The sequence below is a fragment of the Lissotriton helveticus genome, chromosome 8, assembly GCF_964261635.1.
Source record: "Lissotriton helveticus chromosome 8, aLisHel1.1, whole genome shotgun sequence".
NCBI classification, from domain to species: Eukaryota; Metazoa; Chordata; class Amphibia; order Caudata; family Salamandridae; genus Lissotriton; species Lissotriton helveticus.
This window is the reverse complement of record NC_136069.1, coordinates 244,930,253-244,945,777: the sequence shown is the minus strand read 5'-3', so window position 1 is coordinate 244,945,777 and position 15,525 is coordinate 244,930,253. Positions and strand designations below refer to the sequence as shown.

The 15,525-nt window shown below is 42.5% G+C and overlaps 1 protein-coding gene across 1 annotated transcript in view; it reads right to left on the bottom strand.

Moving 5' to 3' along the window:
* Nucleotides 1-1,072: 1,072 nt before the first annotated feature.
* Nucleotides 1,073-15,525, bottom strand: part of CNTN5 (contactin 5) — a 2,147,338-nt gene continuing 2,132,885 nt past the window's right edge. The window contains exon 26 of the mRNA XM_078656993.1: nucleotides 1,073-2,026. Within this exon, the coding sequence (XP_078513119.1) occupies nucleotides 1,926-2,026 (101 nt within the window). The 3' untranslated portion in view covers nucleotides 1,073-1,925. The remainder of the gene's footprint in view (nucleotides 2,027-15,525) is intronic.

Below are 15,525 nucleotides of genomic sequence, written 5' to 3'. Positions count from 1 at the left end.
ACAATGTCACCACATCTGTTCCCACCGCTGTAATTATGTTCTGTGACCTGGCTTTTCACATGACTGCTGGCTTTGGCAAAGGCATTTTAACAGCAAAACTAGTGGCAATGTAATTTTTTTATTGATTGCGCCTATGGAGTTACAAAGCGATACAAAAGGGGGTGGTGATGGACGGAGCATCTGAATCAATCAAACACTCACACCCAGTCAACAGATCTGGGTTTAATCCATCACCGTTCTTTAGTACACCCTGCCACCCCAGTTCAGACATGGCCATATGCAAATCAGTCTGACCCTGTGGCTCATAGGAACAGTCCAGCCCGAACTGCCAAGCCATGCCTTCCCTGGACCGGAATCAAGCTTCCTAGGACCGGTTTCTGGCATTTCAGCCGTCTTTAGCCAGGCTTGCTTGAATCCAGTGGCAAAGTGAGCAAAGGACTCACGTCTGAGCATACCCTGCCAACTTATGGCGAACAAAGCGGTACAAAAGGGGGTGGTGATGGACGGAGCATCTGAACCAAGCAAACACTCACACCCATCAACAGATCTGGGTTTAATCCATCACCGTTCTTTAGTCCACTCTGCCACTCCAGTTCAGACATGGCCATATGCAAATCAGTCTGACCCTGTGCCTCATAGGAACAGTCCAGCCCGAACTGCTAGAGTTACAAGTTGCCTGCAATATGGAAATTAGAGACAGGCTTTTATAAAAGAATTGCAGGGTCGCATGTATTATAAATGCATTGTAAGGTTTGGCTGACCAAACCATGTGCTTAACATACATTAAAGTGTGATATCTGACTGCCTTTCCAGAGGCGGTTTAATTTTTGTAGGCGCTGGACTTGAATGAAATTCTCAAATTCTAGAAAGGATGTAAATGTTGCTTAAAAGCTTCTTTTCAAATCTCTACTTTGAGTACCAACCTTTCCCCAAAGAGTATAGCCTTCAGATTGGCTTGGAACGTTGTCATATAAATGCAGGAGCTCAGTCCATTTCCCCTGCAGCGTCTGGACTAAATTTCACATCTTGCGATTTGATTCATTCAGTAAAAAAATTAACGATTACAATAAAATTGTCAAAAACTTTTTTATTCAATTACCTTTGCACTGTGCGTCAAGTTAATCTCCATTTTCAACTATTAAAAATAAACATTTATTTTGCAGTTAAACAACACTCAATCAAAAACAACATTACGTGTTTGTTTGAGCTTATAGTTTGAAGTCACTGAATAATTCAGCTCACTCCACGAGGAGGGAAACAGCTTCTCCTACGCCATTGGTTACATCTTTGTCCAGAAGGTATTGCGAATGTCAAGCTGATAGATAGGATCATTTCCTCTGTAATCAGACACACTAACCTCCATCATCGAAAACTATAGCACTTATCGATACAAGGGCTTCACAACTGGACATGTTGTTCTTCCCCACTGTAGTTGTGGGTACATGCAGCCAGCCTTCAGAAAACAAACACACTAGACGTGTACAGTCTCTAGCAAGCCTCTTTGTTTAACAGATGCACTAGATACCACCGCTGGTGCTGACTAATGGCACACACTCAGGATCATCAGATACAAAACCAAAATTGCACATTTTTTTTTAGAAAAAGGAAAGAGTACAGTTTATAGTTGTGACTTTTCCTTACAAAAGTTAGGTACACACAATCTGCATATTTTCAAGGGCAGGAGACATTTCCTTCCCGAGGTCTTTGTAGATTTTACAAAAAAGTAAAAGGAGGCAAAACCTAAAGAGTGGTTGAATCTTTGTTCCAATGCTCCTCTGTGTGCGCTGCGCATTGTCTCTAGGTCTTCTTTGACTGCTGAGGTGCTAGCTCCAGGATCCAAGTTCTTCAACTACAGGGAGTTCCACCCACTGATGTTCTCAAGCTAAAGCGAAATGAAACAAAAGAAACAGCAAGAGTCTAGGACTTCACCAGTTGGTTGATGGAACCACTAACGCCAGTAACAATGTGATCGATGTCGGCGATGATATATTATGCAAAGTCGTTTGGGCGTTTGTCACTTTCTCACCTGAAATATAAAGAGAAATGAAGTAATTAGACCCAGGAATGGAAAGTCATGCTTACAATTATCTCAGTACATTTTCAATCAAAAAGTATAACAATCCTGTGAAGTCCTAAAGGAAAAAGTGTGCAAAATAATTGTTCCCTTTTTCAATCAATTAATTATTTCCATACACAAAGATAATTAAAGTTGTATTATAAAATGTATGAACATTTGTAGGAGTCATAAACTGCAGTAAATTAGGTAATGAAGAATTTTGAAGAAGGGATAGTGTAAATTATGAAAACAAAAGTATCCCTTGCCAAAGTGGATCCTGCGACTCAGGCGGGGTCAAGATGGACGGCTAAGAAGAGCCTTGATAAGAATTCCTGAAGTCCATCCATATAATGGCGGACTCCTAGGGAAAATTCAAGCTTGTCGGGTCCCTATCCCGCCAGGTTGGGTATACACCCAACTCTATCTAAACAGTTCTTATGATCAAATATTAGCATTGTTGCACGTTTTGTACAATTTTGCACATCAGGCAGGCCTCTGAGATCTTCCTAATTCAAGTATTCACATTTCTGTATAATTTTGCACATTTTGTAGGCTTCTGGCATTTTTGTATTAGTGCACTGTTGTCATGGGATGTTAGACAGAATCATTGTTAATTGGCTTTCACTTTGTGGCTACTGAGCATACAAGAAACAAGATCTGCACTGCAGCACTTTATGCGCTATTTTGCACACACTGGTAATCTCAGAACTAGCTAAATTGCACTTGTGCATACTGATTATAAATGATTGGTTATTCTCCTCCTAATTTTGTTTATTTATTGTGATTTCAACTGTGTATTTTACTAATGTTTATGGGTTTATAGACTATAAAAATATTACTACAAAAATTAAAAAGTATAAACAGCAATGCTGCCCTCACTCAAGGCTTTGTCTTTTGTGACTCATGGCCCCTCTTCACACTCGACAACTGGAATTACACACACACAGCACTCCACTCATATATAATATATATATATATATATATATATATATATATATATATATATATATATATATATATATATTTCTTCTCCAATCCTATGTCATCCACAGGATCCCAAAATGAAGTCGCACTCACACTTTTCCAATTCTCAGCAGCAGTGTGTTGATTTATTTCTCCAATCAAAATCGAAAATCACGATACAGGCGAACAACCTATGCGTTTCGATATGCTTATACCTTGATCACGGTCGGTATGTTCACAATAAACAGCTTTTTTTGTAATTTTCACATCATTACATCATTTCCTGTTACTTTGCATTTAGTCAAATAGTGCAATATGGGACTTAGGGCCATATGTATCAAAGGGTTTTGCCCATTCTGTGTCTATGGGGAAATGTGTTGATACATATGGCCCATAGAGTTTTTGTATTTACAATTTAAAATTTCGGAAAGTGTTTTTATGGTTCACAGAGAGATATTATCCTTTTGAAGTTATATGTTTTAGTTGCTTGTCTTGTGATTTTTTTTTTTCCATTTGGTAACTTTATTGTTTTAACCCCATTGCTTCTAGAATTCAATTCATTCTTTTGTTTTTGGGTCTGTTCGGCCCACGAAATTCATTCTGATTCGTGCCTTGGTTTGCATGAATATGCTTACAAATAATATAACTTGATTCCATTCAGTTATCCATTGTTTTTTCTTTTTAAGCCATTTCTCATTGTAGAACTAACTCTTATTTCGGTTTCCCATTTTTCTTTCCTTGGTTGAGAACATGTCACGGTCTCCAGGGTGCTCCAAAGGTGTACATATACTTCTTCAGATAAGTTCAATCCATACTGGGACATGGTTCTGAAATGAAGGATGTGTCTGGACTCCTTCTGCCTTAAAATTCGTTTCCTGTAACCCCCACGCTCACTCTGGGGGACGGTATCAATTCCATTGAATTTTAAACATTTCCAATCACCCTTGTGATGACATTCAACATGTTTTGCAATGGCATTATTTTTGTCCTTATTTACCGTCACTCTCATGTGTTCAAGGACTCTCTTCTTGAGTTCGTAATTGTGCTCCCCACATATTTGAGTTTACATGGGCAATCTATTATGTACACAGTGTACTGGCTTTTGCATGTGATAAATTGCTTTATCCGCCATACCTTACCATCTGCCATAGTTAATTCCTTGGTAGGATTGGCGATTTGGCACACTTTACATCTATGGCATTTTGTGAAGCCTTTTGTTTTCAGCCACGTTTCCTTTCTTTGGTTGGTTCTTAAGTGGCTATGAATATATTTATCTTTAAGATTGGTGGCTCTACGGTACGTGATGGTCGGGTGGTTTCCCATTAATTTGCCAACTGTGTTGTCCATTTTAAGGATTTTCCAATTTTTTCTTAGAATCTGTGTGATCTCTTTTGCTTCTTGGGTATAATCCAGGATTAAGCGGATAGGTTTGTCCGCTGTTGATGTATCAGTTGGTTTTTTTGGTGTTAGACATTCTGTTCTGGTTGTTTCATTAGCTCTTAGTCAGCATTTATTTACGAATTTGCTGTTGTACTTTCTCCTTAACAATCTGTTTTTCGTTTTCACACTGTGTTGTAGTCACTCTTCTTTTTCACTGCAAATTCGCCTGAGTCGGAGAAACTCTCCATATGGAATGCTGGCAACTAGGGCTGGTTGGTGAAAGCTTGTTGCTTCCAGGGTAGAGTTTGTGGCCGTTATCTTTCTGTGCAGAGTGGTTTCGATTTTGTTGTTCTTTACATATATCTCGTTGACAAGAAATGTCACCCTTTCACTGCTGATATTGTAAGTGAATTACAGGTTCTCCACACTTGAGATTAGCACTTCAAAGTATTCCTGAAATTCTGTCACACTGCCGTTCCAGATAATCAGTAAATCGTTGATGAACCGTGTCCATTTTATTATTTTATTCACAGATTTTCAGTGGGTTGGACTCCATGCCACTTCACTCTCCCACCAGCCCATTACAAGACGGGCATAGTGGGGGCTAAAGGAATGCCCCATTGCCGCTCCATTACATTGGCGGAAAAATTCATTTCCAAATATGAAGCAGTTTTGTGTCAGGCATAGTGTGATCATTTCCAATAACATGTCATTATGCCTGCTGTAATGCATGCTTCTTTCTTTTAGGAAGTACGGGATTGCTTTCTCCCCCAGGCTGTTGTCTATATTCGTGTACAATCCAATTACATCCATTATAATTAGCTTGAAATTTGTCTCCCATGTGATTTCTTGCAAGATTCTAAGTACATCACTGGTACCCTTTATGTATGAATTTAACTGTGTAACATAAGGAATTAAGAAAAAGTCAATGTAATTGGCTAGTGGCTCCAGTTTAGAATTTTTTGCTCACAGAATTGGACGTCCTGGAGATGTTTTGGCATTTTTATGGAGTTTGGGTAAGAAATAATTGGTTGTAAGAACTGGATGGTCTACTGTCAAATATTTGGCTTCTTCAGTGTCTATCAGGTTCTTTTGTGTCCATCCCTTGATTTGTTTGTCAATTTCCCTTTTGATATTCATTGTTGGGTCTCTTTGTAATTTTTCGTAAAAGTTGTTGTCTTCCAATTGTCTGTGTGCTTCCTTGATGTAAGCATAGCGTTCCCAGATGCCAATATTTCCGCCCTTGTCAGCAATTTTTATAACAATTTCTTTGTCATTCATTAGACTGGTTAATGCGTCTCGCTCACTGTTTGTCGAATTATCTTTGTATTTGACTCTCTGAAGATTATTTAGATCTTGCACTACAGCCTCTTGAAAGACATCAATTCTGTTACCAGGAGGGAATTGGGGATAGAATTTCGATTGTAGGTGTTTGTTGCTGAGTCCTGCTCTTAATTGGGAGCATGCAGCACCTAGAGATATTTCCTTTCCTTCTTCTGCATTTAGATGTAATAACAGCAGAAAATCATCAGATTCATTTGCCAATAGGGAAGAAGTTGGCTCCTTTATAGATGATTTTGATATTAATTTATCCTTATTTTCCATGAAGAATTTTTTCTATTTGATTTTGCGCACAAATACGTAGAGGTCAATTCTAATTTGGGCTAGGTCCATTCTCTTTTTGGGACAGTAGTTTATGCCTTTTTTGAGGAGTGATGCTTCTGCCTCAGATATCTCTCGCTCTGATAGGTTTACAATTTGTAATTCATCTATTTCTGGGCTTTTCTCTGTTTCATGCTTCTCGTTTGAGCCCCTTCTCTCTCTGGGGAACCATCTTCGTCTCTTTCCTCTCCTTGTCGGTTTTGTTGGCGCCACTTTCTTCCCCTGCCTCTTCCTCGCTGTTGAAACTGCGACGTTCTGCTTTGTTCCCACTGGCGCTGTTGCAGAACTAGTCGCATATGCCCTAAAAAATTCAGCCTTGTGTTTTCAGCTGTGTTTTCTTGTTCATTACTAGTTAGGTCTGTGGAAGCTAAACAGGAGAAGCTGCTTGGAAAGGTGATTTTGCGAAGGGGTCAAACTTCCTCGCAAAGGTGAAAATACGACCTTGGCATAATCCTTTTCATCCCTAATGAATGTATTATGTTTACGCTGCCTGACCACTTCCTATATTTATATATTTATATATATATATGTATATATCACAACAAGCAGCCCTTAGTAAAGAAAAAAAAGAAAACAGCTCTTAGTAAAGAAAAAATGAGACCCTTTGCACACATTGAGGATATGAAAGATGTCTGTATTGTGCAATGCGCCAATGAGATTGGGACAAATTGACTGAATCATGTAGATCATCTCATCTTTTTGGGATAGTGTGTGATCATTTGTCCTCACTTACATCCAACAACTTTTTTGACCCTATCCCAGGAACTTAATAATACATAATCTGGTTTACACCATCTTTCTTAGTATCCTGGAGGTCGTTTTTAAGAATCACACACACTTTTTTCACCTCCTTACTTAAAAAACCCACCCCACTGTGATCAGGCGTCGAAGCACACCTAGAAGGCACTCTGCCACCTAGGTGGGAACCCAAAGATGAAGCATGCCACAAACTAGGTTGGTGGGTGAGGGTTCTGTTAAAAACCTATTGGATTCTACGTTAGGGAGAATACTTTAATGACCATATAATTATTGTTCTGTCCAAGTTCACCCTGAGCTCGTTCTCGTCGTTTACTGAGCAAGTCTTGGGGATACGAACGAGCCCTACCTTTCCCTCCTTTCTCTCTTTTTATAGATATGGGTTTCAATGATTCACATAAATTACTTCATAAAATTGCTAGTCTCACTTCCAACAGGTACACCAATCCTATCCTTGTTCTAGGACACCAGGCTAAAAACAATATCTGACTTAGCAAAACTGAAGCCCTTGGTCTATTGGCTAAGGCTGTGGGCCACTCCCAAGTTAATTCACTATACGGATTGTCATAAGGGAATAATGAGCTTAGCAAATCTACAGAAAACTCCCTGGCTAAAGCATGTCAGTATTTGGTTTATCAAACAAGTTCTTTCAGGGGTCTGGGACAATCATTAAAAAACAGATGTGGAAGTTTTAAAGTCACACTATTGGGCTTTTGTTTATGACGATTATGTCTTAGCTTGGTCAGTATACGTTCAACCAACCAATTGTTTGATTTGAAAACTGTTACCCAGTTTGAAACATTCTTAGACAATATTATACACCCTCTTGCTAAAAAGTTTATGTTAGAACTGGGGGTATCTATTTGGCAGAGGTATGTACCACTGTCCAAATAGGGACCCTTGCTTCTAGTCAGGGTAAGGAGGATTCACTGTTTAGATAACCCCTGCTCACCCCCTTGGTAGCTTAGCACGAGCAGTCAGGCTTATCAAAGGCAATGTGTAAACTATTTGTACCAACACTCACAGTAACACAGTGAAAACACCCCAAATGGACTCCCCAACAGTTTAGAAAAATAAAGGTATTTAATCTAAACTAGTCAAGACCAAAACAACAAAAATCTAACATACACAGTTCAAGTGTTTGAGATTGGGACAAATTGGCTGAATCATGTAGATCATCTCATCTTTTTGGGATAGTGTGTGATCATTTGTCCTCACTTACATCCAACAACTTTTTTGACCCTATCCCAGGAACTTAATAATACATAATCTGGTTTACACCATCTTTCTTAGTATCCTGGAGGTCGTTTTTAAGAATCACACACACTTTTTTCACCTCCTTACTTAAAAAAAACCACCCCACTGTGATCAGGCGTCGAAGCACACCTAGAAGGCACTCTGCCACCTAGGTGGGAACCCAAAGATGAAGCATGCCACAAACTAGGTTGGTGGGTGAGGGTTCTTTTAAAAACCTATTGGATTCTACGTTAGGGAGAATACTTTAATGACCATATAATTATTGGTCTGTCCAAGTTCACCCTGAGCTCGTTCTCGTCGTTTACTGAGCAAGTCTTGGGGATACGAACGAGCCCTACCTTTCCCTCCTCTCTCTCTTTTTATAGATATGGGTTTCAATGATTTACATAAATTACTTCATAAAATTGCTAGTCTCACTTCCAACAGGTACACCAATCCTATCCTTGTTCTAGGACACCAGGCTAAAAACAATATCTGACTTAGCAAAACTGAAGCCCTTGGTCTATTGGCTAAGGCTGTGGGCCACTCCCAAGTTAATTCACTATACGGATTGTCATAAGGGAATAATGAGCTTAGCAAATCTACAGAAAACTCCCTGGCTAAAGCATGTCAGTATTTGGTTTATCAAACAAGTTCTTTCAGGGGTCTGGGACAATCATTAAAAAACAGATGTGGAAGTTTTAAAGTCACACTATTGGGCTTTTGTTTATGACGATTATGTCTTAGCTTGGTCAGTATACGTTCAACCAACCAATTGTTTGATTTGAAAACTGTTACCCAGTTTGAAACATTCTTAGACAATATTATACACCCTCTTGCTAAAAAGTTTATGTTAGAACTGGGGGTATCTATTTGGCAGAGGTATGTACCACTGTCCAAATAGGGACCCTTGCTTCTAGTCAGGGTAAGGAGGATTCACTGTTTAGATAACCCCTGCTCACCCCCTTGGTAGCTTAGCACGAGCAGTCAGGCTTATCAAAGGCAATGTGTAAACTATTTGTACCAACACTCACAGTAACACAGTGAAAACACCCCAAATGGACTCCCCAACAGTTTAGAAAAATAAAGGTATTTAATCTAAACTAGTCAAGACCAAAACAACAAAAATCTAACATACACAGTTCAAGTGTTTGAGATTGAGACAAATTGGCTGAATCATGTAGATCATCTCATCTTTTTGGGATAGTGTGTGATCATTTGTCCTCACTTACATCCAACAACTTTTTTGACCCTATCCCAGGAACTTAATAATACATAATCTGGTTTACACCATCTTTCTTAGTATCCTGGAGGTCTTTTTTAAGAATCACACACACTTTTTTCACCTCCTTACTTAAAAAAACCCACCCCACTGTGATCAGGCGTCGAAGCACACCTAGAAGGCACTCTGCCACCTAGGTGGGAACCCAAAGATGAAGCATGCCACAAACTAGGTTGGTGGGTGAGGGTTCTTTTAAAAACCTATTGGATTCTACGTTAGGGAGAATACTTTAATGACCATATAATTATTGGTCTGTCCAAGTTCACCCTGAGCTCGTTCTCGTCGTTTACTGAGCAAGTCTTGGGGATACGAACGAGCCCTACCTTTCCCTCCTCTCTCTCTTTTTATAGATATGGGTTTCAATGATTTACATAAATTACTTCATAAAATTGCTAGTCTCACTTCCAACAGGTACACCAATCCTATCCTTGTTCTAGGACACCAGGCTAAAAACAATATCTGACTTAGCAAAACTGAAGCCCTTGGTCTATTGGCTAAGGCTGTGGGCCACTCCCAAGTTAATTCACTATACGGATTGTCATAAGGGAATAATGAGCTTAGAAAATCTACAGAAAACTCCCTGGCTAAAGCATGTCAGTATTTGGTTTATCAAACAAGTTCTTTCAGGGGTCTGGGACAATCATTAAAAAACAGATGTGGAAGTTTTAAAGTCACACTATTGGGCTTTTGTTTATGACCATTATGTCTTAGCTTGGTCAGTATACGTTCAACCAACCAATTGTTTGATTTGAAAACTGTTACCCAGTTTGAAACATTCTTAGACAATATTATACACCCTCTTGCTAAAAAGTTTATGTTAGAACTGGGGGTCTCTAGTTGGCAGAGGTATGTACCACTGTCCAAATAGGGACCCTTGCTTCTAGTCAGGGTAAGGAGGATTCACTGTTTAGATAACCCCTGCTCACCCCCTTGGTAGTTTAGCACGAGCAGTCAGGCTTATCAAAGGCAATGTGTAAACTATTTGTACCAACATCACAGTAACACAGTGAAAACACCCCAAATGGACTCCCAAACAGTTTAGAAAAATAAAGGTATTTAATCTAAACTAGTTAAGACCAAAACAACAAAAATCCAACATACAAAGTTCAAGAATATGGTTTCAAATGAGTTCTTTAGGTTGCATTAAAATAATCCACAGTTGCATCACATTTTAGCCAACAATACCTTTAGATGAGACAACAGTTCCAAGTGAAAGCTGTAGCGCCGAAAAGCAAGCGATGCTTCACTCTTGAGACCCTGGGGAGGCGATGCGACAACCCAGCTGGACGCAGCAGGCGTGTTACGGTGACTCCGGTCTGTATGGGGAGGGATGCGATTCCTTGTGTGGATTCCGAAGCACAGGTTTCAGTGGAAGCGGCTCGCAACAGGTACGATGCGGCGATCTTCGGGGCGGTGACGATCTCCGGTGCGGCGACGATGCACGGCTCAGCGTCGATCTACTACTCTCGCGGCCCCTCGATGCGATGGCTCTGCGACGACTCTCGCAGCGACGTGATGCGGTCCGCAAGCAAGCGGTGAGACGATCTCACCCAGTGACGACAGGCTCTGCGACGATACTTGCAGCGATGGTAATCTTCCTGGACCGGACTGGTGCATCCCGCAAACGAAGGATGCGACGTCTCTGGCAGCGGCAACAGGCGCTACGAAGATCTCGGCCTTCGTTGCCGTGGGAATTTTCTCGCACTGATGGGGATGCACTCCGCAAGCGAGCGATGCGTTAAAACTTGCAGAAAGTCTTTACAATCTTGGTTTCCAGCTTCCCAACACAGGTACAACTTCCAGAGGCACCACACATGGGCCAAGCACTCCAGGAAGGACAGAACTCTTTCAGCAGAGTTCAGGGAAGCTGGGGGGCAGTCCTTTTGTTCCTGGGACTTCTTAACAGGGAGCCAGCTCTTCTTCAGGCCCTTGGAGATTCCTTCAAGCAAGGGGACACAGCACAAAGCAAAGTCCTTCCCCTCTCCTTGGCAGCAAAGCAACAGCAGGTCAGTCCAGCAAAGCAACAGCAGGACAGTCTTCCTTCTTCAGTTTCAGCTTTCTCCTTGGCAGAGGTTCCTTCTTGATTCCAGGATGATCTAATTGTCTGTAGTCAGGGTTCCTATACTTACACCCCTAAATTCTTTGTTCCCTTTGTGCAGGAGGGCTCTGAGCCCGGTCTGAACCAGTTCTGGGTGTTCCTTGAGCTCTTTGTTTTCCTGGCCTCTCCTTTCCTTTCAGAGAGAGAGGCAGGGTCGTCAGACGCCCAGCAGGAGGTGGAGCCAGCATTGTGGAAGGTAGGCACAGCCCTATTCAGGACCAGGTGCTACCACCTCCCACCACTCTAGATGCAGATGGAGCAATTCAGCCCGGGGATGGTCCACTCAGCCTCTGGGAGCCACCCAGCCCCTGTCACTCACAAACCAGACAGTCAATTCACAAACAGGCCAAGGGACACAGAAAGGTCAGACAAGAGAACAGCAACTTTCTAAAATTGCTGTTATCAAACACTGGATACCAGACTTTTATGTCCTACCTTGCTCCTATGGGAAGATATGCTGGTAGCCACTGTAGCCAGAATTCCCCATGATAGCCTATGGGCAAGGTTGCCTTACAATAGTGAAAAACGAAAATGGCTGTCATTCACTACCAGAGCATGTCACCTGCACTAGTACATGCTCTACCTTTCACATACACTGCACCCTGCCCAAGGGGGTACCCTGGGCCTTCCATAGGGGTGACCAATGTGTAGAGAAAGGGAAGGGTTAGGCCTGGTCAGTGGGGACACTGACCAGGAGGACATTGCAGTTCACAGACTGCACACAGGCACTGCGGGGGCAGGCAAGAGACACCATTTTAGGGCTACTCCTGTGGGTGGCACAATCAGTGCTGCAGGCCCACTAGTAACATTTGAATCCTTAGTGCACTTTACTAGGGACTTCTTGGTAATACAAATATGCCAATCATGGATAATCGATTACAATAACAATTTACACAGAGAGCATATGCACTTTAGCACTGGTCAGCAGTGGTAAAGTGCTCAAAGTACTATTGCCAACACCACAGGTCAGGAAAAACAAGGGAAGAAGAAGCAACAAGTTTGGGGATAACCCTGCAAAAAGGGCCATTTCCAACAGTTTATATGTAAAATTCCAAATAGGAAGCCTATCACTCAATGCCCTGTGGGTAAAATGGCAAAATGGTGTGACACACAGCATTTGATTGGCCTGTGGCATAAGCCCAAAAAGTGAGGAACACATATTGTTCTGCTGCCCAGTGTACGGTTGTACGATGGGAGAGGTGAGGCGCAGCGGCCAGAGCGGCTGACGCGGAGTTTACGTTTCGATCCTCGGCACTGGAGGCAGTTCAGCTGTATCATGTGACTTTGGGCAATAGCTCACTTAATCTCCCCGATGGCTCCCAGCGCCTTGAAACCTAAAGAGGTGATATATTTGCGCTTTACAAAATATGGATTATGGTTTATTAAATATGGTTGTGCACAATTTAAGTGGATTTGACTAGTGTGCTTGAACCTAGGGAGCGGGAGCCACCATATTGCCCTCAGAATATTGAAATCTGATATCGCCGACTCCACAGTTTTCACTGTGAGTCGTTTCCTGTGGAGTGTGTGGTACAAGAGGGGCAAGCTACTAGCCTAGCTTGAATCATCATCTAGGATCAAAGATAGGGATCTTATAGCACGAGGATGGTATAGTGCCTCACAATACGTTGTCCCTTCTTCCCATTGTACCTTGCTCGACTTGAAGAGAACATAGATTGACTTTAGACCTTTAGCTATTTGTCACTTATGGCATGTTGTTGTACAATTTAATCATGTGTCCTGTGTTTTATGTACGTTCTGCATTTATTTTAGCTAAATACAAGCATATTTTTTAAGAGATGCTATGTCAGAGTACATAAAGGTTTACTAATTCATCTGTGTCTTTGGGAGAATTTAACTTCCGCCCAACTCCTTCGGGCAGAGAACACGCACACGAAGACTGGAGAAATGAAACCACTTTAATGTGTTGGGCCTCTCTCGGCCAGGCAACTCAGAGAGTCGTGTTTCGGCTGTAAAACAGCCTTTTTCAATTTAAAAGACGTCTCTTAACAACTGTTTTACAATAGAAATGTCATAAACATGAAAAAAAGAATTCAGAAACACTCATTAGCTGTTGTTTACTACTTAGATCACACAGGGAGAAAGATGCAGATTAAGCTTGTTCAACGCCGTTCATAAAAATTATAATGCTTGAGAAAGAAATGTAAAAGATAATTCTTTAGTCATATTATGTGCATCTAAATCACCCACAATAACGTCAATTTTCTAGTATACAAATCGGGCCGCTTTTAATTGCCGGCCAAAACGCTTCCTTCTTTAATGATGATATAGCTTTTAAGCTCACCGGTAGTGATTCAGTGTGTGCAATGCTCACATTAAATGCTTTGTTGCCATCTATACTATGATACCCACAGCCAGGAGCTTTAAATATTTATGTTATCTGATTCAATTAAAAAAGGGAGACACTTCACAACATGACCACAACAATGGCCATCAAACATGTGAGCTGCTCGTAAGTAAATACTTAACGTTCCAAACAATTTATATCATGTGAACAAACAATTTACAATATTTTCTAAAAACATCTCCCTGGTACAAGGAATCTAGTTGATTGCATCAAGCATGTCATGACTCCTTTTTGTTACCGGCTCAAAGGCCTCATCCTTTGAATCTGATCTTCTTTAAGTTTACCCACAGTGCAGATGTTAACTTTAAGCACTTTGTAACCCTGTTGTAGTGTCCTGCTGGACACGTTCTAGTGTTCCGCGAGGTGCTAACCTACACTGCACACCCACTGATCACAGGCGTCACCGGTCAGGTGACCCTGCTAATAAAAGAGGCTGGGCTCAGGTGCCCTGGACCAGTTCCAGTATCATATCTACGGTGTCTGTGTCAGTCATTATAGTAGCATGTGGGCCCAGAGCACACAACACTACAATGGCGACGAGCGGGTCTGACCCTGTATGCATTCTGGCTGCAGCTCTGACGTGTCTCAAGAGGGAAATGCAGGTTGAGGCACCCCGCACCAGTTGCCTGTAAAGCATGCCACCGCATGCCGTACGCCTGCACACAATTGGCCAGAACGAAAGAAAGGGGTGAAGTGCCGGCCCAACACTGACTGACCTCCTTGGCCCCTGCGAGACCTAAATGGGATAAGGAACCCGCACCTGCAGCAACAACAACTAAGCGAGCAGCCCCAGTTCTTCATTGGGGTGAGAATCGGTTAGCCACTGATTACCAGGTGACCCCAAAAGCAGGGGAGTAAGACTAAGTTTGTTGTGCCAGTACAGAAAGCCCCTGGCACTGAGGGTGCCCGCCCGCACCCACACTAGCAGCTCCTGTGTGTGCCTTGCGGCCTGTGCAATCACATGATGGTGGAATAAGCTGCTGTCCTAGCTTAAGGAGGGTAGACAACAGAGATCAGTTGCACCCCACTCCTTGCCTCCTCTGCTGCCCATCGTCTGCAAAGAGCCTGGTGCCCACCACCATACCCAGCAGAGCAGCTAAGCAGTAAAGACGTCACAGAGCGGTGATGGATGGATGGATGGATGGGTTTTTATATAGCGCAATATCACCGCCAGGTCTCAAAGCGCTTTGCATTGGGAACCCGTCCTGGTTTTTCCCTGTGAGATAGCCCCTTACTGGGTATCCCCAAGGTGAAAGCCAGGCATCCCGCCGCGGGGGGGCCGTAGTGGAGATTAAGCAAGCTATTGCCCAGAGTTGCAGAGTGTGAACCTGTGATTCGAGTAGGCACCGAAGCGAGAATTACCGAGTCCGTGGACATTTTGGGCTCAAGACCCTGCCGCGTCGGGAATTGAACCCTGGTCCCGGGTCTGATCTCAGCGTCCGGGTCTGCCTCCTCTAACCAGTGAGCCAGTGAGCCACACTTCTCCACACTTCTCCGTGATGCTGTGCAGTGGACAAGGTACAGTCAGGACACACAGTGTACACAGTGCCCAGTACCACAGAAGCGAACCCCTGTACCACCAGCGGCACCTGCGCGGCATCAGCATTGCCCTGGTCCCAGGACAGGAGCAGAGAGGCTCTCCTCAGCCGATGGTGGCACCTGCCAACTAGTGAGACAACCCAGCACGGCACGTCCACACAGCATGCAGACTTGATGGTATTCAC